The 23,263-nt window shown below is 36.2% G+C and overlaps 1 protein-coding gene across 2 annotated transcripts in view; it reads left to right on the top strand.

The window, feature by feature from the left end:
* Window positions 1–2,348: 2,348 nt before the first annotated feature.
* LOC129275107 (rho GTPase-activating protein 21-like) overlaps window positions 2,349–23,263 on the top strand; it is a 44,581-nt gene continuing 23,666 nt past the window's right edge. Inside the window, exons 1-8 of one of the 2 annotated variants that reach the window (XM_054911890.2) lie at window positions 2,349–3,804; window positions 7,432–7,585; window positions 8,067–8,253; window positions 11,832–13,473; window positions 14,393–14,537; window positions 15,859–16,044; window positions 21,813–21,945; window positions 22,574–22,733. In XM_054911890.2, coding sequence (XP_054767865.2) covers window positions 3,670–3,804; window positions 7,432–7,585; window positions 8,067–8,253; window positions 11,832–13,473; window positions 14,393–14,537; window positions 15,859–16,044; window positions 21,813–21,945; window positions 22,574–22,733 — 2,742 coding nt within the window. In that variant the 5' untranslated portion in view covers window positions 2,349–3,669. The remainder of the gene's footprint in view (window positions 3,805–7,431; window positions 7,586–8,066; window positions 8,254–11,831; window positions 13,474–14,392; window positions 14,538–15,858; window positions 16,045–21,812; window positions 21,946–22,573; window positions 22,734–23,263) is intronic. The other variant, XM_054911891.2, reaches the window with a different exon arrangement.

Genomic DNA, 23,263 nt, shown 5'->3' with positions numbered 1-23,263 from the left:
TAAATCATGATAAAGCTGAAGATCTAAGCTTTAATATGATATAATTTTTATAAGAAGATGTATTTTAGATGGGTCAGCAGCCAGCTTTTCATAGGCCAAGTACATTTTGCAGCTCAAAAACAAGAATACTGCGCTCTGATTGGTCATAGTGACCACACACCCACGCAAATTCCTCTGCAAGGTCACACTCACCATGTGGTAATCTCTTCAAATTACCCGCGCCTGTTTGTTTTGAAAACAGTATTCAGCCAATCAGAACTCTGGATTTTATGTTACTCAGAAATTTCAGAAATCTCGTCTTGCATCTTAATGGAAATAACTGGCTGCTGACCCATCTAAAAGATGCCACATATCAAGAGTGACATTGTAAGAAAGTATAGAGTTTGAGCTTTCTGATGATATAAATAATGTTGGTGCCTAAAATGCAAAATGTTGCACAATTTGCAAGTGAAAACAGAGGAAGAAAATTCTGTTTGATGCATCTTTTCAGGTAAAAAATTCACTTATTTATCAAAATATTTCATTCAAAAGAAATGACCAATATAAAAGGGTAACATTTACTCTTGCCCATGGTACAAAAATAATCAATATTACTCAAGGAGAAAGTGGTTAAATTCTTTGAGAAAGAAAGTCTCACAATTCACGAGATTATGCAGGGATATGAATTCAGCCACGAGAGGACTTTGATAAATCTTGCTCATTTGCTCATTAACACAGGGGCTTGCGGACTGACTGAATTATTACTTATTAGTCAGATTTTTTCAATGAATATCTTTCTATGTATTGCATGTGTAAATGTTGTGGTCGTGGCATATCTTCGTTTACTACTGTACATGTACATATAGAATGGCACAGACGTGTGTGCGCAGAAAAGGGGGACTGCGCAGATTTTGGGGGACCTTACCATATAAACATTACTACTTAGTATTTTAGTAGTTTCCGATTGGAGCACTACTTTGTTAGTTTCTTGCTAAAGGGAGTGTGGTTAAAATATGTATTTCTGGAAATGAGTGTATTTTGGATGTTTATCGATCTCTAATTTTTTTCTGGACAGGCTATCGGATTGCATACAAAACCTGTTTTTCTTCTCACATCCTGGAAAGTTTATATTATTTATTTCCTTGAAGAAGCTATACATACGTACAACCATTCATTAAAGCCTGTTGCTTGTACATTGCCAGATATACATGTAGATATCAATTCAATGGCATTCATTTCATCCTTGTGAACTGTGGGTGTGTTTACAAATTTTAACCCAAACTTTATAATCTTGAAATGACCTTGCCTTTTGTGATTTTAGAAAGTGAACTACAATTTTTTAAAGTCTTTTTCCGTATTGTGTTTCCAACCAACAAAAACCCCAACAAAACAAAGTGCTTCAAAGAGACGTGTTTTAATATGAAATTATGTTATCTTCAAGTAGTAATGGTATTAATGATTGTAGAAATTATTAAAATACATTTTTTCATCATTTTAGATTTACATTTTTCAACATAATACCATCAACCCCCCCAAAAATATTGGTACTACCCAACAGTTTTCAATCAAACTCTTATGATCCCGTGCTTTGCGATGATGGTTGCTCATTAAAAGCAAAATACAATTTTTCAGCATTATTCCCCACCAAAAAAGGCGAATTTTGTTTCAAAATGATGCTTCTTGGTTGAATAAGTGTTGCTTGAACGCACCTGATATAGTTAGATTCTACCTGTTATCATGCATTATAGCACTCTTCCTGTTGATAGTCTTGGCAATGATAAAATTTTTGTTTGGCTCACCGAAACAGAAACTCCGAAAGTAACTGAACTTTTAAAGGACGTAATCCTGGCAAAAGTTTTAAAGAAATAATACAGTATACAAGCATCGCAAGTGTTAACAGGTTTGTACTTTGTGGGCATGATAAACAAATTATCGTTTTTATTTTTCATTTGAATCTTGTATAGATCTTCAAAATTTTCTGTAGAGATTGATCTAATAGTTCATCTTGCATTACTCTACAACATGCAAGTTCAATATTTTTTTTCTAAATAGATATTCATATTTTTAATGTTGTTTTGAAGTGCTTTGTTGTAGGGAAGCAAAATAATTACAGGTGCATTTCAAAGAGGTTTCTCTTTGTGTCTCAGTCTTTGTGTGGAGACTACCTCTCTTTCTTATTACCCAAATATGCGCCCCCCCCCTTTCCGCAGATGTACCCCTTTACACCATGCCTCGGTTCCATGGTTCCTCTTCATTCTATAAATAAGGAGAGGTCTGTGTCTGTAATATGCTTGGCTGATTTAGCACCTCCCCAAGATATCCAGACACTGATTAAACCCTGTCTCAAGTAACTTTATGATGGGTTTAGCACTCTGAAGAAATCTCCAATAACAGGAAAAGGGAAGTATGTATTCTATCACATTTACCTCTCTTGGTGAGGGATGAACTTGGATAGAGTCTCGATTGTAGCGTGGGGGCAGCCTGCATGCATGGGTTGCACAGGACGGTTTAACATGAATGTAATCTGAGCGGATCAGTTGTCACCAGCTCAGCCTGAAACCAAAGTCACTATGAGTAATACTTTCAGTTCTGCAAGGTTGGCGAGTACTATCAGTCTCGCGTCGGTGACCATCGGGTTATGGCCTGCAAGGTTTGCTGTGTAGTGTGGCCCAGGAGGTGACCACGTCCACACGTAGGACGACCGATTACATCACTCTTGATTTGCATCATTCCGGTATCTCATCAATCCACAATGTCATAGAGCTGTGCGTGTTGAGAACAACAGGAAACTGAAGTTCTGTGGTGGTGTTTGGACAGTATACCCTCTGCTAATATTTTCAGAATGTAAAGTGCATGTTGTAAGTAACCTCTGGGATCGCATTCAGTATTGTTCTCGGAACATGTTCAAGAATAGACCTGCTTCTGGAGGAAACCGATGTTGTTTTTAGCTGTGTCTGGACTTGTCTCCGAGTTTGAACCTGATTGTTTGCAGGAGGCTGTGAACCGAGGAAACACCTTGCGAATTTGGTATGATCGTTGTCATGCTTCACATGAGATTCTGATGCAGCTGTCTTCTGTCATCAACCTACCACCGCTCAGACAGTATATATCTTCCCAACTGTTTTGTCGAAGATGATATGATTTTGTTGTCAAACAGTGATCTTTGCAGCATATTTGTGGAGTTCATCATAACTCTCAATTCCTAACTGTGCCTGAAGGGATAAGGAACTGATTCAGCCCATTCAGAGCTTGTTCCAGAGGATGCATTAAAATCGTTGTCAATTGTGATTTATTGAAAATCGCCAGATTTGCATCCCACGTGTGACGCACTTTATATGCTATTATTGGTGGATAAATGAAGTTAATCCACCTCGAAGTCTTCTAGTTTCTTGTAGACTATGAGGTCATCGCGCATTTTAAGGATTTGCAATTTGTCGTGTTGAACATCTTTGATTTAAATACAACCCGAAACAAAAGTTCAGAGTGACTTCATTAGTGACTAAGGAAACACTTGATGACTTAATCAGAACTGATTATTTGAATGATTATTAGAACTTCATCATCGTGATGTGTAACTATCATTTGCCCAATTTAACCCTTTGATCACTAGGACTTTGACAGCGAATGATACGCCGAAACGGCTTATCACAGATTTAGCTTTGACTGGGTTAAATTTTCCATTGTGTACCAATGTCGTGGATAGAGTACATACCCCAATGTTGTGCGATAGTTGTCGCATTACTGCTAACAGTCATAGCAAGCCTTGAATACGTGTGGCATGGACTCATTCTTGCTCTTTACCCTGTTTTGCCTGGCATAACTATGGTAAATATTCTCCTTTTATTTTATTCTAGTGGAATTATTTATTTAGAAATCAAGCGAAACCCAATTTATGCAAATTTTGCGTAATATTTCAAGTTGTGGAATGAAATGCTGTGTTCTACATACATTGTGTAATTGTATCAATGCAATTTAGTTTAAAATGATTGTGTAGCATGATGAAGGGCACTTTAGGCTGATGTTGTGGTGATCAGGAGGGGGGGGGGGGTGTCCTGATTTATCGCTTGAATGGGGTGGGGGGAGCAGGGGTGTGAGAGTTCAGATTTTCAGCTTAATTTCAGCTTATTTTTGGCTTCCCTCTGTACAAAAAGTATGGGAGCTCTTTCTATTTCAGACTTTTTCAACTTTTCAGCTTTTTTCAGATCTTTTTATTTGTGATCACTCACACCCCCTGGGGGGGAGGCTGTTGAAACTTAGGGCAGTTTTTGCAGGAAAAAATACATCTAATTATTTATCGATCTAAAGAGAAAAATGACCCACGTTTTTTTTTTTTTTTTTTTTTTTCAAATGGAGACATGTAGAACTTTGTCACACAAACAGAATATGGAATTTGGGCAACCTTTCTTTGATATGTTTATTTGATACATGTTTAATTTTTCAGTAATTCAGTTTTCATTTTACGGGGAGGAATGTCCTGTATAGCGATACTGACTGATTAGGCCCTATCAATTTACAGTATGAATGAAAGTTTGTTGACTTGACGCCTCCCCATCAATTTGATTATTGTGCATCAACCTTGGTTCAGGGTTTTAGCATTCAGTATTCAGAGGTATCCTGCCCAGTCCAGGACACATGATCATTGTTTTCTATGAATGGATGACTACATAGTTCATCATGTGACCTAGAGATAAGTCTGTGAAATACAGGATGAATCCTAATTATGAGGTCATCCTTGATTAAATTTGTATGGTAGTCCATAAAAAAGTGTTGACTTGAATTTGAATTGAATGACATATATATGTAAATGAAACTCTTATTAAACTAAAAAATGTTCTCATGTTTTTCATTATCAGATTTTTTGGTCAAACATTTTGCCTTTGTCGTGTTGCCAATTTGAATTGATCCTCCTGCCATTCAATTACTGCACTGATGACAAGCATGGGTCTTACATTGATCCTATGAAGATAAACCAACCATATCACCTTTCCTCATCACCCGTGACGCACATTCCCCCAAGCTGAATTGCATGTACCCCCTTTGTAGACTGCGTTTGTATCTGCCTGATCACAAAAAAATATCTCTGATTGTGAATATTGAGAACATGTGAATATTTAGAAATTGTTGAGGCCTCAAAATACCTATTATTTTTTGTCATTTTCATTCATGCGGTATCTGCCGGAACCAGATAAAGTTCTTAGAAGCTAGGAATGTTCAAGACTTGTGCATTAGACAGAATCAATGCGCATTCTTCTTGGCCCTTGTCAGAGGTTCCTGCAATTTCACTTTCACACTGCATATACTGTATCCCATTGAGGGATAGAAAAATGTATATAAAAAACTTTTATAGAAAAATCCCTATGAAAACGATTGTAACATTAGGTAGTTTTAGACCGCCTCAAAGGTATTTTGGCAGTGTGAAAGCAAATTATGTGTAATCTCCCCGAGAGAAAATATCCGCCAAATTATAGGTACTTGTCAAAATTACGAGAACTTTCACAGGGATTTTTCCAAGGTCGCAGGTATGTTGGCAGTGTGAAAGTTTAATAATTACGGGAACTTTTAGCCCAGTGTGTAGTTGGGTGCGGGCGCCGTGGGTGGCTGTTGAGCTAGCGATTTTGAATCTCGCACCTTGCTTGCTTATCAGACCATCATGTGCATACTCGTAACTTCAGGAACTTACCCCAAAGGGTAAGTTTTGGGGCAGTGTGAGAATAATTAATGCGTAGTTTTTAGCCTGAAAAAATTCTCGTAATTTTACGGGAATTCTTGTGATCGAGGCGGTTTGAAACCAACTTTTGATTTATAGTATAAATACTCATTTGTTGGTTTCTTCTTTTGGCGAATACGAGAACTATGCTTTCACTCGGGCAACATACTAGGGTTGGTTTTTTTTTTAGTGGATGGGTGTGAAAGCCCCTTCGGAATCTTGAGAAGGAAACCTCTTAGTAATTTGCTTCCAGGAACCTGGGACATGGTGAAGAGATACGATCAATATTTGTAATTGATTGTTCATGTAACTTTTTTGCCATGTACAGTGTAAAGTTAGTGTGATAAACAGTACAGCAAATTGTCTTCTTTTTTTCCAAGGTAAAAAAACATTTTACCCTCTAACTTCTTTCTTGTCGATATTTGTGTATATTTTTCCCCACTTTCAAGGAAATTAAAACTACAGTATTTGATCATTAAAAGGTTTTGCTTTCTGTATGTGCGAAACAATGTCAGACACATTGATTCATTTATATTAAATTTGTGGTGCTGTAAATTGGGTGACTCAATAGGCCTACTCATTACATGTTAATAGCAAATAAGCACTTTCTGAATCAAAACAAAGTGGTGTTATTCCTCATCATGTGATGTAATTTTGTAGAATAAATTTCAAGGAAATCAAAACTTTTGATCATTAGGTTGTGCTTTTTGTATCGTGCAAAATAATATGCTTATTCCTTCCTCGTTTATTTTCTGAGAATTATGTGACTCAATACGAATTGTTCAGTAATAGTTTGATTATAAATCTTTCTTGAATACCGGTACCAAAAGGGTTGTTTATCTTCCATATAATGCAAAGAAATAAGGTTAAAAGCAATCCAAAATGTATTCTAAAACATTTTCATAATTTACTGCTGAAGAGACTGATTCAGACAACACATCCATTCTTCCTTTCCTCATTTTGAAACCAATAACAGAAAGGCTATCAGTATTTTCATTTCATATGGTACAAGACAGCATTGTAGTTTGAAACAAGGCGTGGCATTTATACTGATATTTTTTTATGTATCAGTAATAATTACAGAAATGCTTCATGGCATTTGGGGGACCGGAGCTCAGTAGAAATTCAGAAATTGAGGGTAGTACACTCAGGGTCTTTCTCAAAGTGTTAATCTTTCCCCACATTTTCATTGCCTTGTCTACACTGTATTTGAAGATTACAAATGATAGGAATCTTGCTCAGTGTCTGTTTTCAGTGACTTTCCTGTATATTCCTCTTTTTTTTTTTGCTGAATAAGTCCAACTTTTTAAATTGTCATAGTATGAAACCTGTGAAACATCTACACAAATATGAATGTATCAAGCTTCAAGCGAGATACACAAAGAAAGATGCAAATCCAACTTTAAAAAAAAAGTTATTTAATAAAACCTTGGGAACATCTACACAAATATGAAAGTTACAATGTAAGTATCGTAGTTTTCCACCAAAGCCTGCATGCCCTGTAGGAAGGCATGATCTGCAGCCACTCTCCACCCAGATGTATAGTATTGATGGGAACTTATAGTAGGAAGGAATTCCTTGAATGCTCATGCACCTGGTCAGGGCAACCGGGGTAAAGTCGGGTTGATAGTATACAGCGCTACAAACATTAATATAAGTGTTGCATATTATTGTTGTTGTTGTAAATGTTGTTATTATCTTCTTCATCATCAATATGTAACCAGTGTCCTGTTTCTCTCTTGCAGGACTCAGAACCTCAAGATTCCACCTGGAAGGGTCCTCGGAAGGTGACTCTACAACGACGGTCTAATGGCTTCGGGTTTACTCTCCGTCACTTTATTGTCTACCCGCCTGAATCGGCTGTGGCAGAACTCAATAGATTGCAGGAAACCGGCGGAGGTAAGCATGTTAGATCAGATTGCGTTTATGAGAGGAGTGTTGTGCATATATATATACATGCTAATATATAGTTTTTAATATGGAAGCGTTGTGGTGCAGCAGTCCGACGCCTTTGACAAGGCGTCGATCTACACTTCGCCACTTTCCACCCAGGTGTTAAATGTGTACCTGATAGTGTGCTGAAGCCTGTGTAGTATACCTAACAATTGAGTTTATAAACTCATGTTAGAATGCTCCCCAGGGAGTGAAGAAAGTACATACCTTGTACAGTATGTGTGTAGGCAAGCCAGTTTGTCATGACTGGGTAATTAATAAACAATCTTTAAAGTGCTTACGAGACATTGCTGCGATGAAACACTATATCAAATATGTTGCTGATACGTAGAGGTATAAAGGTATTCCTAACTTTCTTTGATAATTGCTGTTTCCAGCAGTCGGTCACCTGTCAATCCTTGACTATTATTGTCATCCATTGATATAGATGGACCCAAGGCAAAGAGCCGCATCTCTGCTCTAGAGCCAATGGATACGATCTTTGTGAAGCAGGTGAAATCGGACGGCCCCGCCCACCAAGCCGGTCTAGCGAATGGAGATCGTATAGTGTCTGTCAATGGAGAGAGTGTCACAGGCAAGACTTATCAACAAGTGGTCAACCTTATACAGCTATGGTAAGCAATAATCATTTAAAAATATACTAACAAAAAGAAGAATATTAGCCGAAACAGAAAACTTTAATATGAAGGCCTGTATTTTGATTTCCAACTTACCTTCAACCATGGTCTAAACTTGTGGTTTAACTATGGGTAGTCAATAGTGACATCAATCTCTATGATTTATAGGAGATCGATTCATCATCACTTTTGGCATTTAATTCAATAAAAATTGTCTTGAAATGATAAATACATGTACTGTACCATAGTCTTTATCACCATTAAACCGTGGGAAGAATTCCAATAAACACAAGAATGATTAAAACAAATTCGGTACACTTTTTAGCATCCCATAATTTCATCTCGGACTTAGACCATGGTTTTAAAGTTAAAATAAGGTTCGGAATGCAGGCTAAAACCTTGATCTAACTCATGCTGCAAAATACCCACTTTTTGATAGCCTAATGAGCATTTTGAAATCTTTTGCATCAAATGTTTCAATTATCAAAATCCATGTTTGTGTGTACATGTAATGTTTCAAAATGCGTGCAATGTTTGCTGCTCTTCGTCGGACGTACAATGTAGTCCATTCTGTAGTATTAGTTGTCTAATTTTCTGCTTATTTTTTGTTTCTTGTCCTATCTTGTTTTTTGCCGAACAGTAAATACAGGTAATTATAAAAGCATTCTTGATGGCCCTTGTCTGTCATATGGTACATATATCCTGTGCTGTGATGTACGGTGTCCTAATATCCAATATATTTAAAACCCTCGTATTTACCGTACATAATACCCACATTTATTCAATATTCCTATAAAAGTAAAATGCCATCAACATTACTATGACATCAACATTTATTCAATATTCCTATAAAAGTAATATGCCATCAACATTACTATGACATCAAAATTTATTCAATATTCCTATAAAAGTAAAATGCCATCAACATTACTATGACATCAAAATGTATTCAATATTCCTATTATTAAAGTAAATTGCCATCAACACTACTATGACATCAAAATTATTGTGATCAAAGCAAACAAATAAAAATAATAATAATGAAAGGAAATAAGAAGAGAATGAGGAATTTACAAAACCTCACTCCCTGTTAATGTTTACTTCTGAATTGAATGATGAAATGAATAAAAATTGTAATCGATTCATCTTATATTTCACCCAGTGGTTTTGCCAAAACACCAGTGAACAGCAATATTTATTGATGGTGCATTTTCATGAAAGAACAATGAGAAAATCCGGTCAGCTCATGCTCAGACTTGACACCACATTCATGTATTTTGTATAATGGTCCATGTCATTTATTGGACATGTTTTCAACATCATCAATGCAGTGATTGGTTATGCCAAAACGCCTCCAGGGCTGGACAGCGTTAATAGGGGACCTGGGTTTTGTAGAATTGATTGGCTTGCTTGTGGGTGCTTACCGTAAAGGAGAGATATCAGTTATTGCTTGATTTTTCTCTTCTCTTGAAATACATGTACAATTACTGATGTATTAAAGAGTACTTTAAATGTAATCTCCAATTTCTAACAATTTGTTGTTGTTGTTGTTGTTGGAGGCTCTGGGTAGTCAGATTATCATATCATATACATGTAACATGTCATACATGTATCATATCATATCATGTCCTACAGGTACATGTATATCATTACATCGTACATAATATTAATCCATGAATGTCATTTATTCTTCTCATTGTTATATAATTTTCATCTTCACAATCACTTTACAATCATCATCAATGAATGTTAGAATTATTATTAAACATGTTAATATCATGACAGTATAAATAATTTTCTCTATTCTATTCTGTTCTGTCTGTCTGTCTGATGGTACATGAATGTTTGGTTGTATTTTTGTCTGCTCCTCCACTCATCCCCCTCTCCCTTGATTGTCTTTCTTTCTGCCCCTACACTCATGCTATTTACACCCAGTACTTCAGTCTTTGATGTACAGTGATGTATTTTCATATTATCTTTGTCTGTCTGTCTGTCTGTCAGAGAATATATCTGATTGTCTTTTTGTCTACCCCTCCTCTGACAGTATCTCCCCTTTCCACTTCCATACTTCAATCTTGATCCATGTTGATGTCTAATGTATTTTCATATAGTTTAATAGTATGTGTTTGTCTTTCTATGCGATATGTTTATTGTCTTTTTGTCTGCCTCTCCAGTGAAGCCTTCTCTTCCTCTTGTCACTTTCCATGGTCCCCTATCTTATTTGTAACCACCCTTTTTCATATGGAATGTGACATTGTACCATAGTCATAAAGACTTCTTTTTTCAGTATGTTGTTCTTGTAAAGGTTATTTTTACCCCCCCCCCTCCACAAAAAAAGTTCATAAAATGATTGCATAATTCTCTTCAAAGTTTATTGATGGTTTGATTTGTGAAATTTCCGCTTTCATAGGTAATTCAATCATATATTTTTGTTATTTGATAAGAGTATATTTCATTGTTTATTATTTTTATCACTATTAATATCATTTTAATCATTCATTTATTTTAGGACGGGGTAGGGCACTACAATATGCACTTTTAGCATACAAGTTCAAAGTTTGTCATGCTTGTATGTCTGTACCAAAATATCATGACTACATATTCTTTAAAGATGGAGCGAATAGCAACCGGTATTGTTCTACACATGTTTTTCATAATATATGTTTTTTTAACGTGATTATTCCCCCTTTTCAAAGCTGATTTTCTGTCAATGCGAATAACAAACCCATTAAGGGGAGCCTATTTTCTCCCATTAAAGCATCTTATATACACTGAACCGTGAAGTTATAGAGGAAAGAGCTTCCTTTTGGAAATTTATTACCCGTTAAGGAGATGGGAGTGTTATGCAAACATAGGCATGGAATTCAAAATAGGGTTTGATTTTGATAATTTCTTCAAATGTGAATTTCTCCCATTTTATTGCTGTTACATGCAGTATAATAGTAATCTCTTAATAAAAGAGAATGATGTAAAGTTGAATATCCGCATTTGGTTTTAATACTTAGTGTATGACACAACTCAATTAATTTGTTTTAAAACTTTTGACAACCATTTCAGAATAACTGAACATAATAATAATAATAATTGGACATAGAACACAGCCTTTGTTTCTTTTTATATCCACGTTTCATGATTCATGTTGCTGTTTGAATTGAAAATCAACATTGAACATACCCTATGTGGTGTGACTTTGGCTATTGTTCATACATGTGCTTAATTTGTGTTCCATGGAATACTTTGCCATGGCTAGGTATCATGTATCTTCATTTGCAAAACAATTGGATGATTCAACGAGTTTGGCAAATAGTGCTTTTTCTGAATCTGAAACTGACTTGGGATTGCAATTTTTTCAAGGTGAAACCCATGAAGTAGCCCGCAAATGGAATCTTCATTACGCATACATGTAGTCTTGTGATTGGGATTGTTTGCTGGATCCGAAATTCTGTGATTATTTGAAAATACCAGCTTTTTGTGCTGTGCTTGTATGGTTTCAAACAAGTTTAATGTCAAAGTATCTGAGTGTTTTGATGTATTATACTGGTATTGAGTAATGTCTATCATCTTGTCTTTCACAGTGACACCAACCTGACTCTTTTTGTGGTCCCACGGGAAGAAGACATCCTGCAAGTTGCCTATCCATCTTCCGCATACAAAGCTGTCAATCCACCATCCAAGCAAACGGACCAGAGTAGCACCTTGCCCCAAGATCAGGGTAGGAAAGACACCAACCCAAGCAGTACTCTCTCATCAATATCTGATGATAATGACGTGGTTGTGGTTGGTAAGGGTGTGGAATGTGAAGATACCGAGTCAGTCAAAGAGAGGAGTGACATTAGCTACCTTACGGACTCACCAGCATGCAACGTATCGGAACATAGGAGCCAGACAAAATTTTTGACGTCAACGCCAAACTCTGATGTGTATCGTAATGAAAAGAATGAACGGAAGGTTGTAGACTCTCGGCAACAGTACAAGGTCCAACGTGTGACGGCTTCTACGATCAACCATGAATCTTCAGGACCTATGAAGGTGACGTTGGTTAATCCATCCAGTGGGGAGTCCTCACAAGGGTCAAAAGAGCAGAGGACATTCCGCTTAACAAATGTTATCAATTCCCAAAGTAAACAGCCAAATAATCTTGCTGCATTGGAAAGTGTCTCAGACACTCCTGAACAACCCAACCCCCAACCTCAGAGACATGTAGCGTCACTCAAGAGTTATTATGAAGCAGCCAAACTTGCCAATTCCTCACAAGTGTCAAATGAACCTGCAGAAACCTCAAAGACTAGTACGACCCGAGGCCACAGTTCTAGCGTGGACAATTTACTGTCTTCTTCAGGGTATTCCCCCGCGCAAGCGGTGCTTAGGATTCAACCCCAAAGAGGAATGAACGGATCCTCCTCTTGTGATGATCTATGTAACTCGGTTTCCCGTTCAGAAGTCGGGAGACTGAACCGACAGGTTAGTATTATCAATGGACAAAGTGTGCAGAGAACTGAGGAAGATTCAACCGATGGAGCAATGCATACATGGAAAAATGAACAAGAGAGTGTGAAAGTAAGTAGAAGTTCCCTTCCAAAGACATCCTTACGTGTTGATGAGCCGGATGTTTCTCACGAAGCATCTCTCAAAGGAGAGGAGTACTCTACTCATGCGACACGTGTTACTGTCTCCTCTTCGGTCTCTGCAGATAACCTCTCGCAGAATGCCAGGAATATCAATGTGTCTCCGAAACGTGAACCGAGGCGGGCAACCGTGAACCATGACTCTAAGAACATTCCCAGTGTTTCCTCCAATGCTCTTGTGCCAATGTCCCGATCCCAAACCTTAGCATCTGGAAGAGTAGTCCATCTATCTAATCAGCATCAGCTACTCCCAGATAAGCCCCAGGACAGTAAGGTCTACTGGGACAAGAAACCTAGCTCTACGGAGCATGTGGACGAATTGAACTTAACAGTCAGTGATGGCTCCTTATTCTCTTGGAAGCGAACCGGATCAAGGAGAGGTTCTTGCGACAGTGACGGAAGCGGAGGAAAAGCTGCTACGAACAGCCAGGGAAAGACCAAGCCTCCTGTACCAAAGAGAGATAGTAGCAGGGGTAGGGTTAGAGAGAGGAGTCTTGAGAGGGAGAAACAGAGGGAGAAGACTATGCACGAGAGACATCGAAGTCGGAGCTATGACCGTGCACACCAGAGAACAAACTGGTCTCAGTTTCAGGTATAGTAATAACATTGGAGAGAGTTCACTTTGATGCTGTGTTATAGTTCTGATCAAAGCATAACAATGAGAGAATATTATGGAAACAGCATTTCAATCTCTATAGCATATGGAATAGGAGTTAAAAAGTTTAAAAGTTTAAAAGATCAATACCCTGGTTCTTTTGATGGATCTCAGGAATCCTTTTGTTTGATATTATTTTCCCTTTTTTCTGCTTTTAATGAACTAAATTAATGTCAAATTGAACTCCACCATGAAATACAAAGTGTGCTGTTATTCCTATCGCTTGAACATTTTTTCCCTACTTGACTTAAACAAATATGTAGGTTATCAAGAATATCTGATAATTATAGCTCTGCCAAGCTGAAAAATCAGATATTCTCAATCTTGACTCTTAGACACCTTGAAGCACTTTTTCTAAGATGTATCCTTTTCTATTTCCTGTCCTTGAATATCCAACAATCATCCTCTTATTTTTAACACATGTTATACAGAGTTTGAAAGAGATGACTAAGTTGGGTTAAAATCAATGATAATACAAAATTTGATAAATTATCAGTGTTCTATATTTGTATTAACAATTCAATTTATAGAATGATATGGAATACAATTGAGTGTTTGAACATGAGAATCATCTAAGTTCATCTCTTAGATTGAATCAAACAAGGAAGTTCTTGCTTATAATATTTTGTATTCATAATTTCCACCCAGAAGGGCCCAAAATGAATGGAAACTGAACAAAATCCTGATTTGAAATACAGAGAAATCATTTAGTCTTAAAGAGTCGAATGCTTTAGATTAGATCGTATTCTATATACACGGTAATGCAATTCAATTAATATGTTGGGTTGCTTGCTCGTTGAATGGGATAATTGAATTACATTAATTGCTTCCGGTCTTCTTTTAATGGTGTTAATAGGCATGCAGGAAGAACGCAACAGGTGCTGTACCAGAGGGCATCCAGCTTGATGATGGAACCTTGATACCCCCAGGAAGGAAGGATTCTAGCGCTAGCAGTAACAGCGCAGGATCTGCAGGAGAAAAGGATACAAAATTATTCCCAGGTAATGAACCAGATGCTCTCAAAATAAATAACCTTTTAAAGTTGTTGTATGAAAGAAATATCAATCTAAAAAAGTGACCTTGTAATTCTAATGTCTTCAGTTAAAAATGCTTTTATTAGATATTAGTTCAATATTGAAATGGATAAAAGTGATAATTACATCAAATTGATGAAAAATGTTTCTGTCCAGTCACCCTTCCTAACACATTCAATAAAAAATCTGTTCATAATAAAATCAGGTGTTTCATATTGGATGAAAAACTCTGAACATTGGGGTATATAGGTTAACTGAAAATCTACTGGAATTTGAGGTATGTCGGCCATTTAAAACTCCTCACAGAAATCTGTCATGTGAAGGAATTTGTTGAGCCTTTCCATTTTCCCAATATCCATTGACCGTATTCAATCTAGCCTCTGAGGACTCTGATGACTGCAGCGTGGAGTGTGGTAGAATACAAGGATATTTACAAACATTGGCTCACAGTATTTTAGGCAGTTATGAAAAAATATGATTTTGAATACCTTTAATTGTGTTGTAGAAAGAAATGACAAACTTACCGTATTCATTATTTTTACAATTTCAATCATTGTGTGCATTTATTTGTAATAATTGAATATGGGACACCCATTATTACTGTCCATCACTTGAAACATTGCCACCACATACACGTATGTACACATCTGTCATTCCACAGTCATAAAAAAGACCAAAGCTTTTTTGTTGTTATAAATCATTCTACACCGTATATCAATGCAATCGTTCCATTCGTTGTTTTGATTCATTCAATGAAAGCTACGTTTGTTTCTTTTCATCTAAAATACACTTGTCTTTCCTAATTTTCCCCCAAACCTATGTTCTTGCTTCCCGTACAACATAGACATTCACTGATTAATTTGTTTCAATGCCTTTGACTGCTACCTCGGCTTTCACCCGAATGCTGTGCAATATACATATGCACCGCGTATGCTATTCCTCAGATCTTCTTTTCATTGAAATATGTTTTCGTCTGTCACCGAGTTTTACAATGTTTGTGTGATATTCAAGATTTATTGTTGTTGATTATCAACATTCATCATTTTCCCCTCAATACTTCAATTCGCTTTGTAGAACTAGAAAATAATTTGCTCTATTTTTGTTCAGAGTTCAGTTTAAAATGACGGTAATAGGATTTGGTTTCTAAAATTTACTGATGAGGAAGATTCTTTTATTTACATCAATAATTGGATTTATCTACCTGTAATGTGAAAAAAAAAGGTTAGTCAAATCGGGTTCCTCTGTATGTGTATGGTCTCTATAGAATTTCATTCCTCATTGAAAACAGCATTCAAGTTTAAAATTTGGCGAACACGGTCAGGATCGTTTGACGTCACGCAGGATCGACCGCGGACCAGGTCTGATTCGGGCTTCTTCAGGTACGGCTCCTGGTCGGCAAAACGCGGAAGCGGAGGGAAGATCCGTGAGAAGTTTACGGGCGGGTCCACCCGTCGGTTGATGCAATGGAAGGAAGGTGTGGCCACGGTTATCACGTTGTTAAAACACGTTTTATTTAATCATAGTTTGCTATCATAACAAGGTCGTGGAGTCTGGTAATTAATTTTAAAGGTTCACTATTGATGTCAGAAATATTAAAACAATGCTTGACCTTTCTTTGCATTTAATGTACCGGTAGCTGAAGCATGTTGAAATCTGCAGACACAGAACGATCGGCTACAATCAGTAAACAATGAATACACAAGCTGCGTATACTCTGAAGTAGCCCGCTTTGATTTTCTTGTGTTTAATCTTGGCGCTATTAAAGATTTCACTCTGTCGTGTCTTTGAATTGCCAATTAAAGATAAAAGTAACTGAAAGAAAAATAATTGGAATCTTTAAGGATTTTTACTGGAGTCGTAAGAATTTGAACACTTCTTATATATTGCCATTTTATTGAAATGAAATTTAAGATTGATTATTTGCAGCGAATCAATGAATAATGAATTCAATTCCGGTACCTGACCATAGCCCAATTTGAAAGGGATGTCATCAAATTTGTAGTAATCATTGCCTTCTCACGAAGGATTTTTTTCGGACGTCTCTTTATCTGAGTGACATTCAAGTGAAATAGAATGAAATTGCCAGACCTCAAGACTAGATGTCATCATATTATGCTATAAAACCGAAGCACAATATTGCTATGATATGCACAGTATTATTTTTTTACAAAATGTAGCAATCATGCTGTAGCCTAACCCTATATAATTTGCTGCTCATCCAATTAACACATCACCTCATGCAAGTTTTTTTAAAGAAAAATAAATCACCCAAAGGAGAGGTTGCACTGGAGTATATAAGAAGGGAAAATTGCTGTGTGGTACTTGTAACTGACAAAAGAACTTAAATGTCATATTTAAAGTACATATATGTACTTCATAATTATACTCTACATGTAGTTTGAAGTGAAAGCCATGATTGCTTTTAACGAGAGGGGATTTGTAAAGTATATTCTAAAATCTCTATCCGTAGATTATCATGGTGATGGGATTAACAACATAAAAGAGATTTGAGATTAAGAGATTGAGATTTAGTGGGAATTTGCATGCCTGATCTACCCATATATCATATACTACACAATATTTGGTTTTAAGAAACACAGTAAGCTCATGATATTACATTATTGGTTGATATGCCATCTAAAATAAAAATAGCCAGAGTCAGCGTGTCTGTAGAAAGATCTTCTTTGTCGAAGGTGCTAAAAACACAGGTGTTGAGATTGGTCGGTTTCCCAAATCTTGATGTTCGTCAAACAATGTTTTATTTGGTTAATTGCCATTCCTGTGTTAACTTACGTCTTCCACGTATCCTGGCCGAGCATAGGGTGTTAATTAATTACCCTACGCTTTTAAGCTCCATATCCTGTCATCTCTTCCTTCAACCGACGACATGCTAATGAAATGAAAAGAGATGGATAGATTACTGCACCTGTGGGACACCTGTGGTTAATCTTGCTCGTCAGACCTCACATAAGTCAGGCATAATGGGGACATTATTAAGTGTACATAAATGTAGATCAAATCCACCTTTTACTGTCAAGTCCATCTCTATATTAAAGTTGATGGCATATTACATTGCAAACAAGAAATATGTTTATTGAACTGTAAATTTCATAATTAAAAAACTTTCTGATCTATTTTTTTATAAAATATATATATTCTGATTTCTGAATAATAATGTTAATAATGGCAGTAATAATTGTGATGATGATAAAAGATAGATAATTATGATAATTATGATATACTAATCATCATGTTAATGCAATATTTACAAAGCTTTACAAATAGATTTAATGACCTATGTGATGAAAAGGCTGTTTTTATAGTAAAATAACTGTGATGTTCCTGAAGCATTTGTTGGAGGATGAAAGATTGCTGAACTTGGACTTGGTTAAGACTTTTATGGCTTTTATTTCATCTTGAAATTCCATTTGCTTGTTTTGATTCAAATTATTGAATATTTTTTTTAATCAGAGGAATGTACCATGAAACATGTCAGTGATTTTACTCATAAATCTAATCTGAACCAATCAGGTGCAACAATTTCAGTAGCTTATAACAAAAAGTCATTGAAAATCACCGACTATTTGTTCCCTGAAATCCTCCTCTCATTATTCAGTACAGTCTACATTTGAACATGATGCAGCGAATCGGAGCTAATGTCATGAATTAGAACTGTGTCATCATTGAAAAGACATGATACAATTACCTGTAGATGGCACATCTTATCAATCATGGTTTTAATGAGCTTCGGCCTCGTTATAAATCTCAAGGAAACCGGCCCAAAATCAAGTGTTTCCTGTTATGCTTAAAGTAATGTAGCTATTCCTAGATTCTTCTATCTCCTTCCCCCATCCCCTCCCAAGGATGTGTCAAGGAGAAGAGCGAGCCCCTTTCCTCTGCAAGACTTGTCTCGCAGTCTTTGAGAGGAGCTTCTTGACACGACCCACTTGTACCCCAGGGGGCCACTTAACTGTGTCGCTGTACACATTGATGAATGCAGGCTTTCGAAAACACCCCTGAATGCATATTTTTTGTTTGTTAAATCATACCCTAGAATATTTTTCCATGTGCTATCCCTTATCAAAGAATGATTTAATGAAAATACAGAACTATAGCAGGAAAATATACCCAGAATTTGAGTGATGAATATACTCAAGAAACATGCCCTTTTCCCTCTTATTTTTTGTTGAATAACATACTGTATCCTTTTTTATATCATTCTTTCATTTTCACACCATAAATGTGCAACGACCTATCGCAGCATAAAGCTATCGGGCTGGGGGGGGGGGGGGGTGCCACGTTGAAAGATGCATTCTTTATAGATTTGATTCTAATCAAATGGAAATTGAAAATCAGTGGGTGTTGAATCATATTTCAGTTATTGATTCTTTGTGAAAATTTGAATTGTATATTAAGTATTAGTTTATAATGTACTGTCAGTATCAGAAATCAAGATTTTGAAATTACAATCTTATTCTAATAATGTGTGTCAGCAGCTGCAAAGATGTGAAAGTGATGGTGACTCTAACTTTTTTTGTGGAGGGGCTTGTTAGAATTTTGCCCCTCCCCCACTTTTGGTAAATCTGGTTCTGCCCCTGTGTGTCAGTGATATAGTATTTGAATTCTATGTCATCACTTTAATACTCCTCTTTCATTGAATTACACACATACATGCTGTAGCCATGGATAACAAGTAAGGAACATGACCCTAATCACTCTCCAGATGGCAGTATTTACTTTGATCATAGTGACTACAGTCAGCTGGGTATAGTGATATTTGTAGCCATATTAAAAAAAAATATTTTCTAGTTAAAAATTACTCTGTGCTTATCAGATTTGACTAGAAATATTTAAATATGGCTAGAATAATAGTTGAATCTTGTTGATCCTGGTATCATCTCATGATTTTAGCCATTTTAAATCAGTTTGTCTATAGAGGGAAGCATAAAAAACATTTCATCTGGATTGCTAGTGGTGATCAATAGGAATTTCATATTAATGGTGTAGATATATTGCAGATTGATCAGTGAATAAATATGTTTATATTTTATCTCAATACATGTACATTGTACAAGCTTCACAACGAGTTGATTACATTTTAAAACATTTTCATGTTTAGTGCTTCATATATTTTGTACTATTATTTCATTTTGGTGCGCTTTGCATTAGCGCTTTAGTATATCATATATTTTGTTAATATTATTTTCATATTTTGATTCACTTTATTTTGTGTCTACATTTATGTTCAGATATGTGAATTTATATCATTCATTGTAGAAATATTTAAGATTTATTTAAGGTAACAATAGACTATACATCAGATATTTGGGAAATGCATTTTTTAAATAATTTTCCATTCTATGTACAGTATTTACATTGTTTTTTAATTTTATTTTTCATTTTGCCATTATGGGGTGCAGGATGTTTTATTAACACTCGTTTTTTTGTTATAATGAAAATATTTTTGTTTTGCTTTATAATACTGACAAACAGACTTTTATGCTTTTTTTTCTGCAGTATGTTTCTTTATTCTTAAACTTCAGGCTGAAAATAATATGATTTGAACAGATAAACAAAAATCAGACAAACAAAGAATTTGATCAAAATCGGACAAGGAATGATGAAGCTACACTTATAAGATTTGCATTATTCCGATGAAACCAATTTTAGGCTGCAAGGCATGTCTTTATGAATATTCAATGAGAAAACTGATGATGTCATATTCCCATTTTTTTCTTTTGTATTGTTATATAAAAATATGTTTATTCAATTTTTTTCAGCCAAACACTAAAAAGAAATGGATTGACAACTGATTTTATAGTGCATTAGATGTTCATGGCTGCAACCTATTTCATTAAAGGGAGACATATCATTCACGCATAAAAAAAAGGAAACAATTAAAGATTTCATGTAGGAAAGCGGGGATGTGACATCAGCCCACCTAATGAATATTCATAATAATGTGCATATAATTTTTTTCTCACAAAATATTGCTAAGCTTTAAAATTCAATTACTTCGTTATTTGTCATCAGATTTTGATGAAATTTTCAGTATTTTGCTCTGAATTTTACTTTATTTATTTAGAAATAAATATCTTCAGCCCGGAGTACCCCTTTAACAGGAATTTTTTGTTGTGTTCTAGTCTACAATTTTCTGTTAGTAATATCCTTTTTTGTTTGTGTTAACTATTATTTTGGTTTGAACATGAGATTGGATGGGATTCATAATTTACTGTTGATGTTAACATGAATGATCTTATTCATGTTTGGTGAGGTTTGCTTACATTGTTTTATTATAAAAAACAGAGATACATATAAATACTTGTACTTTGGTTTTACAAGCTTGTACAAATGGTACAATTACAACTGTACATTATTTTTTTCACTTTCCAGAGCAATGCCAGAAATATTGAAAATTGTTGAGGGAAAAATATAGGTAGAAAGATAAATTAAGATGAAAAGGTACATTATAATCAAAATTTAGTCCTTTGTACGAGTTTCTTTTGAATAAAAAGCATTTGATGATTTCATTCAATCTAGGACTTCCTGTCATATATCATTCATAGTGAAATGAATAGCATGGCAAGGCGTGGATAGGCACGGTATAAATGGATCCCTTACAAGCATAGTTCACACTACTCATTCTTTTTGTTTTACTTTTATTTTTTAATTCACTTTGGCCAAATCCTTCCCACATCTATCATGCTGTGGGCATATCATATTCAGCAATGTTTATCAGTTTTAAGCCCCACCGCTGAGATTAATCCCAAATTAGTCTCCTTTAATTTCTGATCGCCATGCCATTTCCTGCCATGTGATGGTATCAACAATTGTAATTCCATGACTGATTTTTAGTCAAGCAATCATTCGATAAGGGAACAGATAGTCTTTTTGCTCTGCCGGAGTGAAATGGCTTCAAATTTCAACGTTCAAGTATTCCTGATTTTTCCTAATTCTGTTCTTACCAAAATGATTCCTTCTGTTGGATAGTGTACTTTCATTAGAAATCTCGACAGTTGGAAAATTACTTGGGTTGCTGAGCACATAGAGCGATATCTGTCACAGGTTTATGTATCATATTTTTACATTTTTTTAGAGGAATATTAAGGAAGTAGGTTCATAGCTGTACATTATTTGTTTTATTTTTAAGGGGTATAAAAGCCTCCTTTTCTCGTTCTCTCTGTTTGGACCTTCTTAAAATTAACAAGTTGTTTGAATTGTTCATTGATAATTTTGCGGTAGGTGTGTCAGGAAGGCAGAGACTTGTACGGAGGACATCTTATCTAAAAGCGACGGGATCGGACGGTGAAGAGGAAGAGCACGGTGACTCGGGGAGTGTCACGTCATCCCAAGAAGGGGATAGACCATCAAGAGAGTAAGTTAACACTGGGTGATTTCAGGTACAGTGATAATAGGTGTTTGTTGGGTGTTAGTGTTAGGTGTAATTGGTTCGGGAAGAGGAAGAACGCAGAGACAATGGGAGTGTCACGTCATCCCAAGAAGGGGATAGACTATCAAGAGAGTAAGTTAACACTGGGTGATTTCAGGTACAGTGATAATAGGTGTTTGTTGGGTGTTAGTGTTAGGTGTAATTGGTTCGGGAAGAGGAAGAATGCAGAGACAATGGGAGGGTCACATCATCCCAAGAAGGAGATAGACCATCAAGAGAGTAAGTTAACACTGAGCGGTTTCAAGTAGTCAAGTACAGTGTTAATAGGTGTTTGTTGGGTGCTAGTGTTAGATGTAATTGGTTGGGGAAGGGGAAGAGGAAGAACACGCGAGGCTCAGGGAGTGGCACATCTTCTCAAGAAGAAGAAAAACCATTATCAAAGAGAGTTAATTGATACTGAGCGATTTATAGGTGTTTGTTGGGTGCCGTTAGTTGGTTGGGGAAGAGGAAGCAGGAAGGACTGTCAGGTCATTCTAAGGAGGGGATAGTCTATCAAGGCAGTAAGTTATATAAGACCTAAATTTTTATCTTGTTTTTCTTTTTGCACCACCAGGAAGATTACTCCGAAGCGAAATGCTAGCATTCGGAAGCTGAAGTCCTTCTTTGGAGAAGGAACACCCAAGATAGTGGAAGCGCAACAGACACGAAGGCAGTCTATGGTTGATTTACTTGGCAGTGGACCCGTTGCCAAAGAAGGGCCTCTTAACATCAAGGTATGTACTACAGTAAAACATTTCTATAGTGGCCACCCAAGAGAAGCACAAAATGTGGCCTTTATGGACAGGAGCTACACAATCTGCCTCCATGGGAATCGGTTTTATTGGTCACTTTATACAGTTGGCTGCTATAGACAGGTTCTTACTCACAATCTGCCTCCATGGGAATCGGTTTTATTGGTCACTTTATACAGTTGGCTGCTATAGACAGGTTCTTACAGCCACACAATCTGCCTCCATGGGAATCGGTTTTATTGGTCACTTTATACAGTTGGCTGCTATAGACAGGTTCTTACTCACAATCTGCCTCCATAAGAATTGGTTTTATTGGTCACTTTATACAGTAGGCTGCTATAGACAGGTTCTTACCGCCACACAATCTGCCTTCATGGGAATCGGTTTTATTGGTCACTTTATATAGTTGGCTGCTATAGACAGGTTCTTACACACAATCTGCCTCCATGGGAATTGGTTTTATTGGTCACTTTATACAGTTGGCTGCTATAGACAGGTTCTTACACACAATC

Source organism: Lytechinus pictus, chromosome 13 (assembly GCF_037042905.1).
Source record: "Lytechinus pictus isolate F3 Inbred chromosome 13, Lp3.0, whole genome shotgun sequence".
NCBI classification, from domain to species: Eukaryota; Metazoa; Echinodermata; class Echinoidea; order Temnopleuroida; family Toxopneustidae; genus Lytechinus; species Lytechinus pictus.
This window is presented reverse-complemented; position numbering and strand designations above follow the sequence as displayed.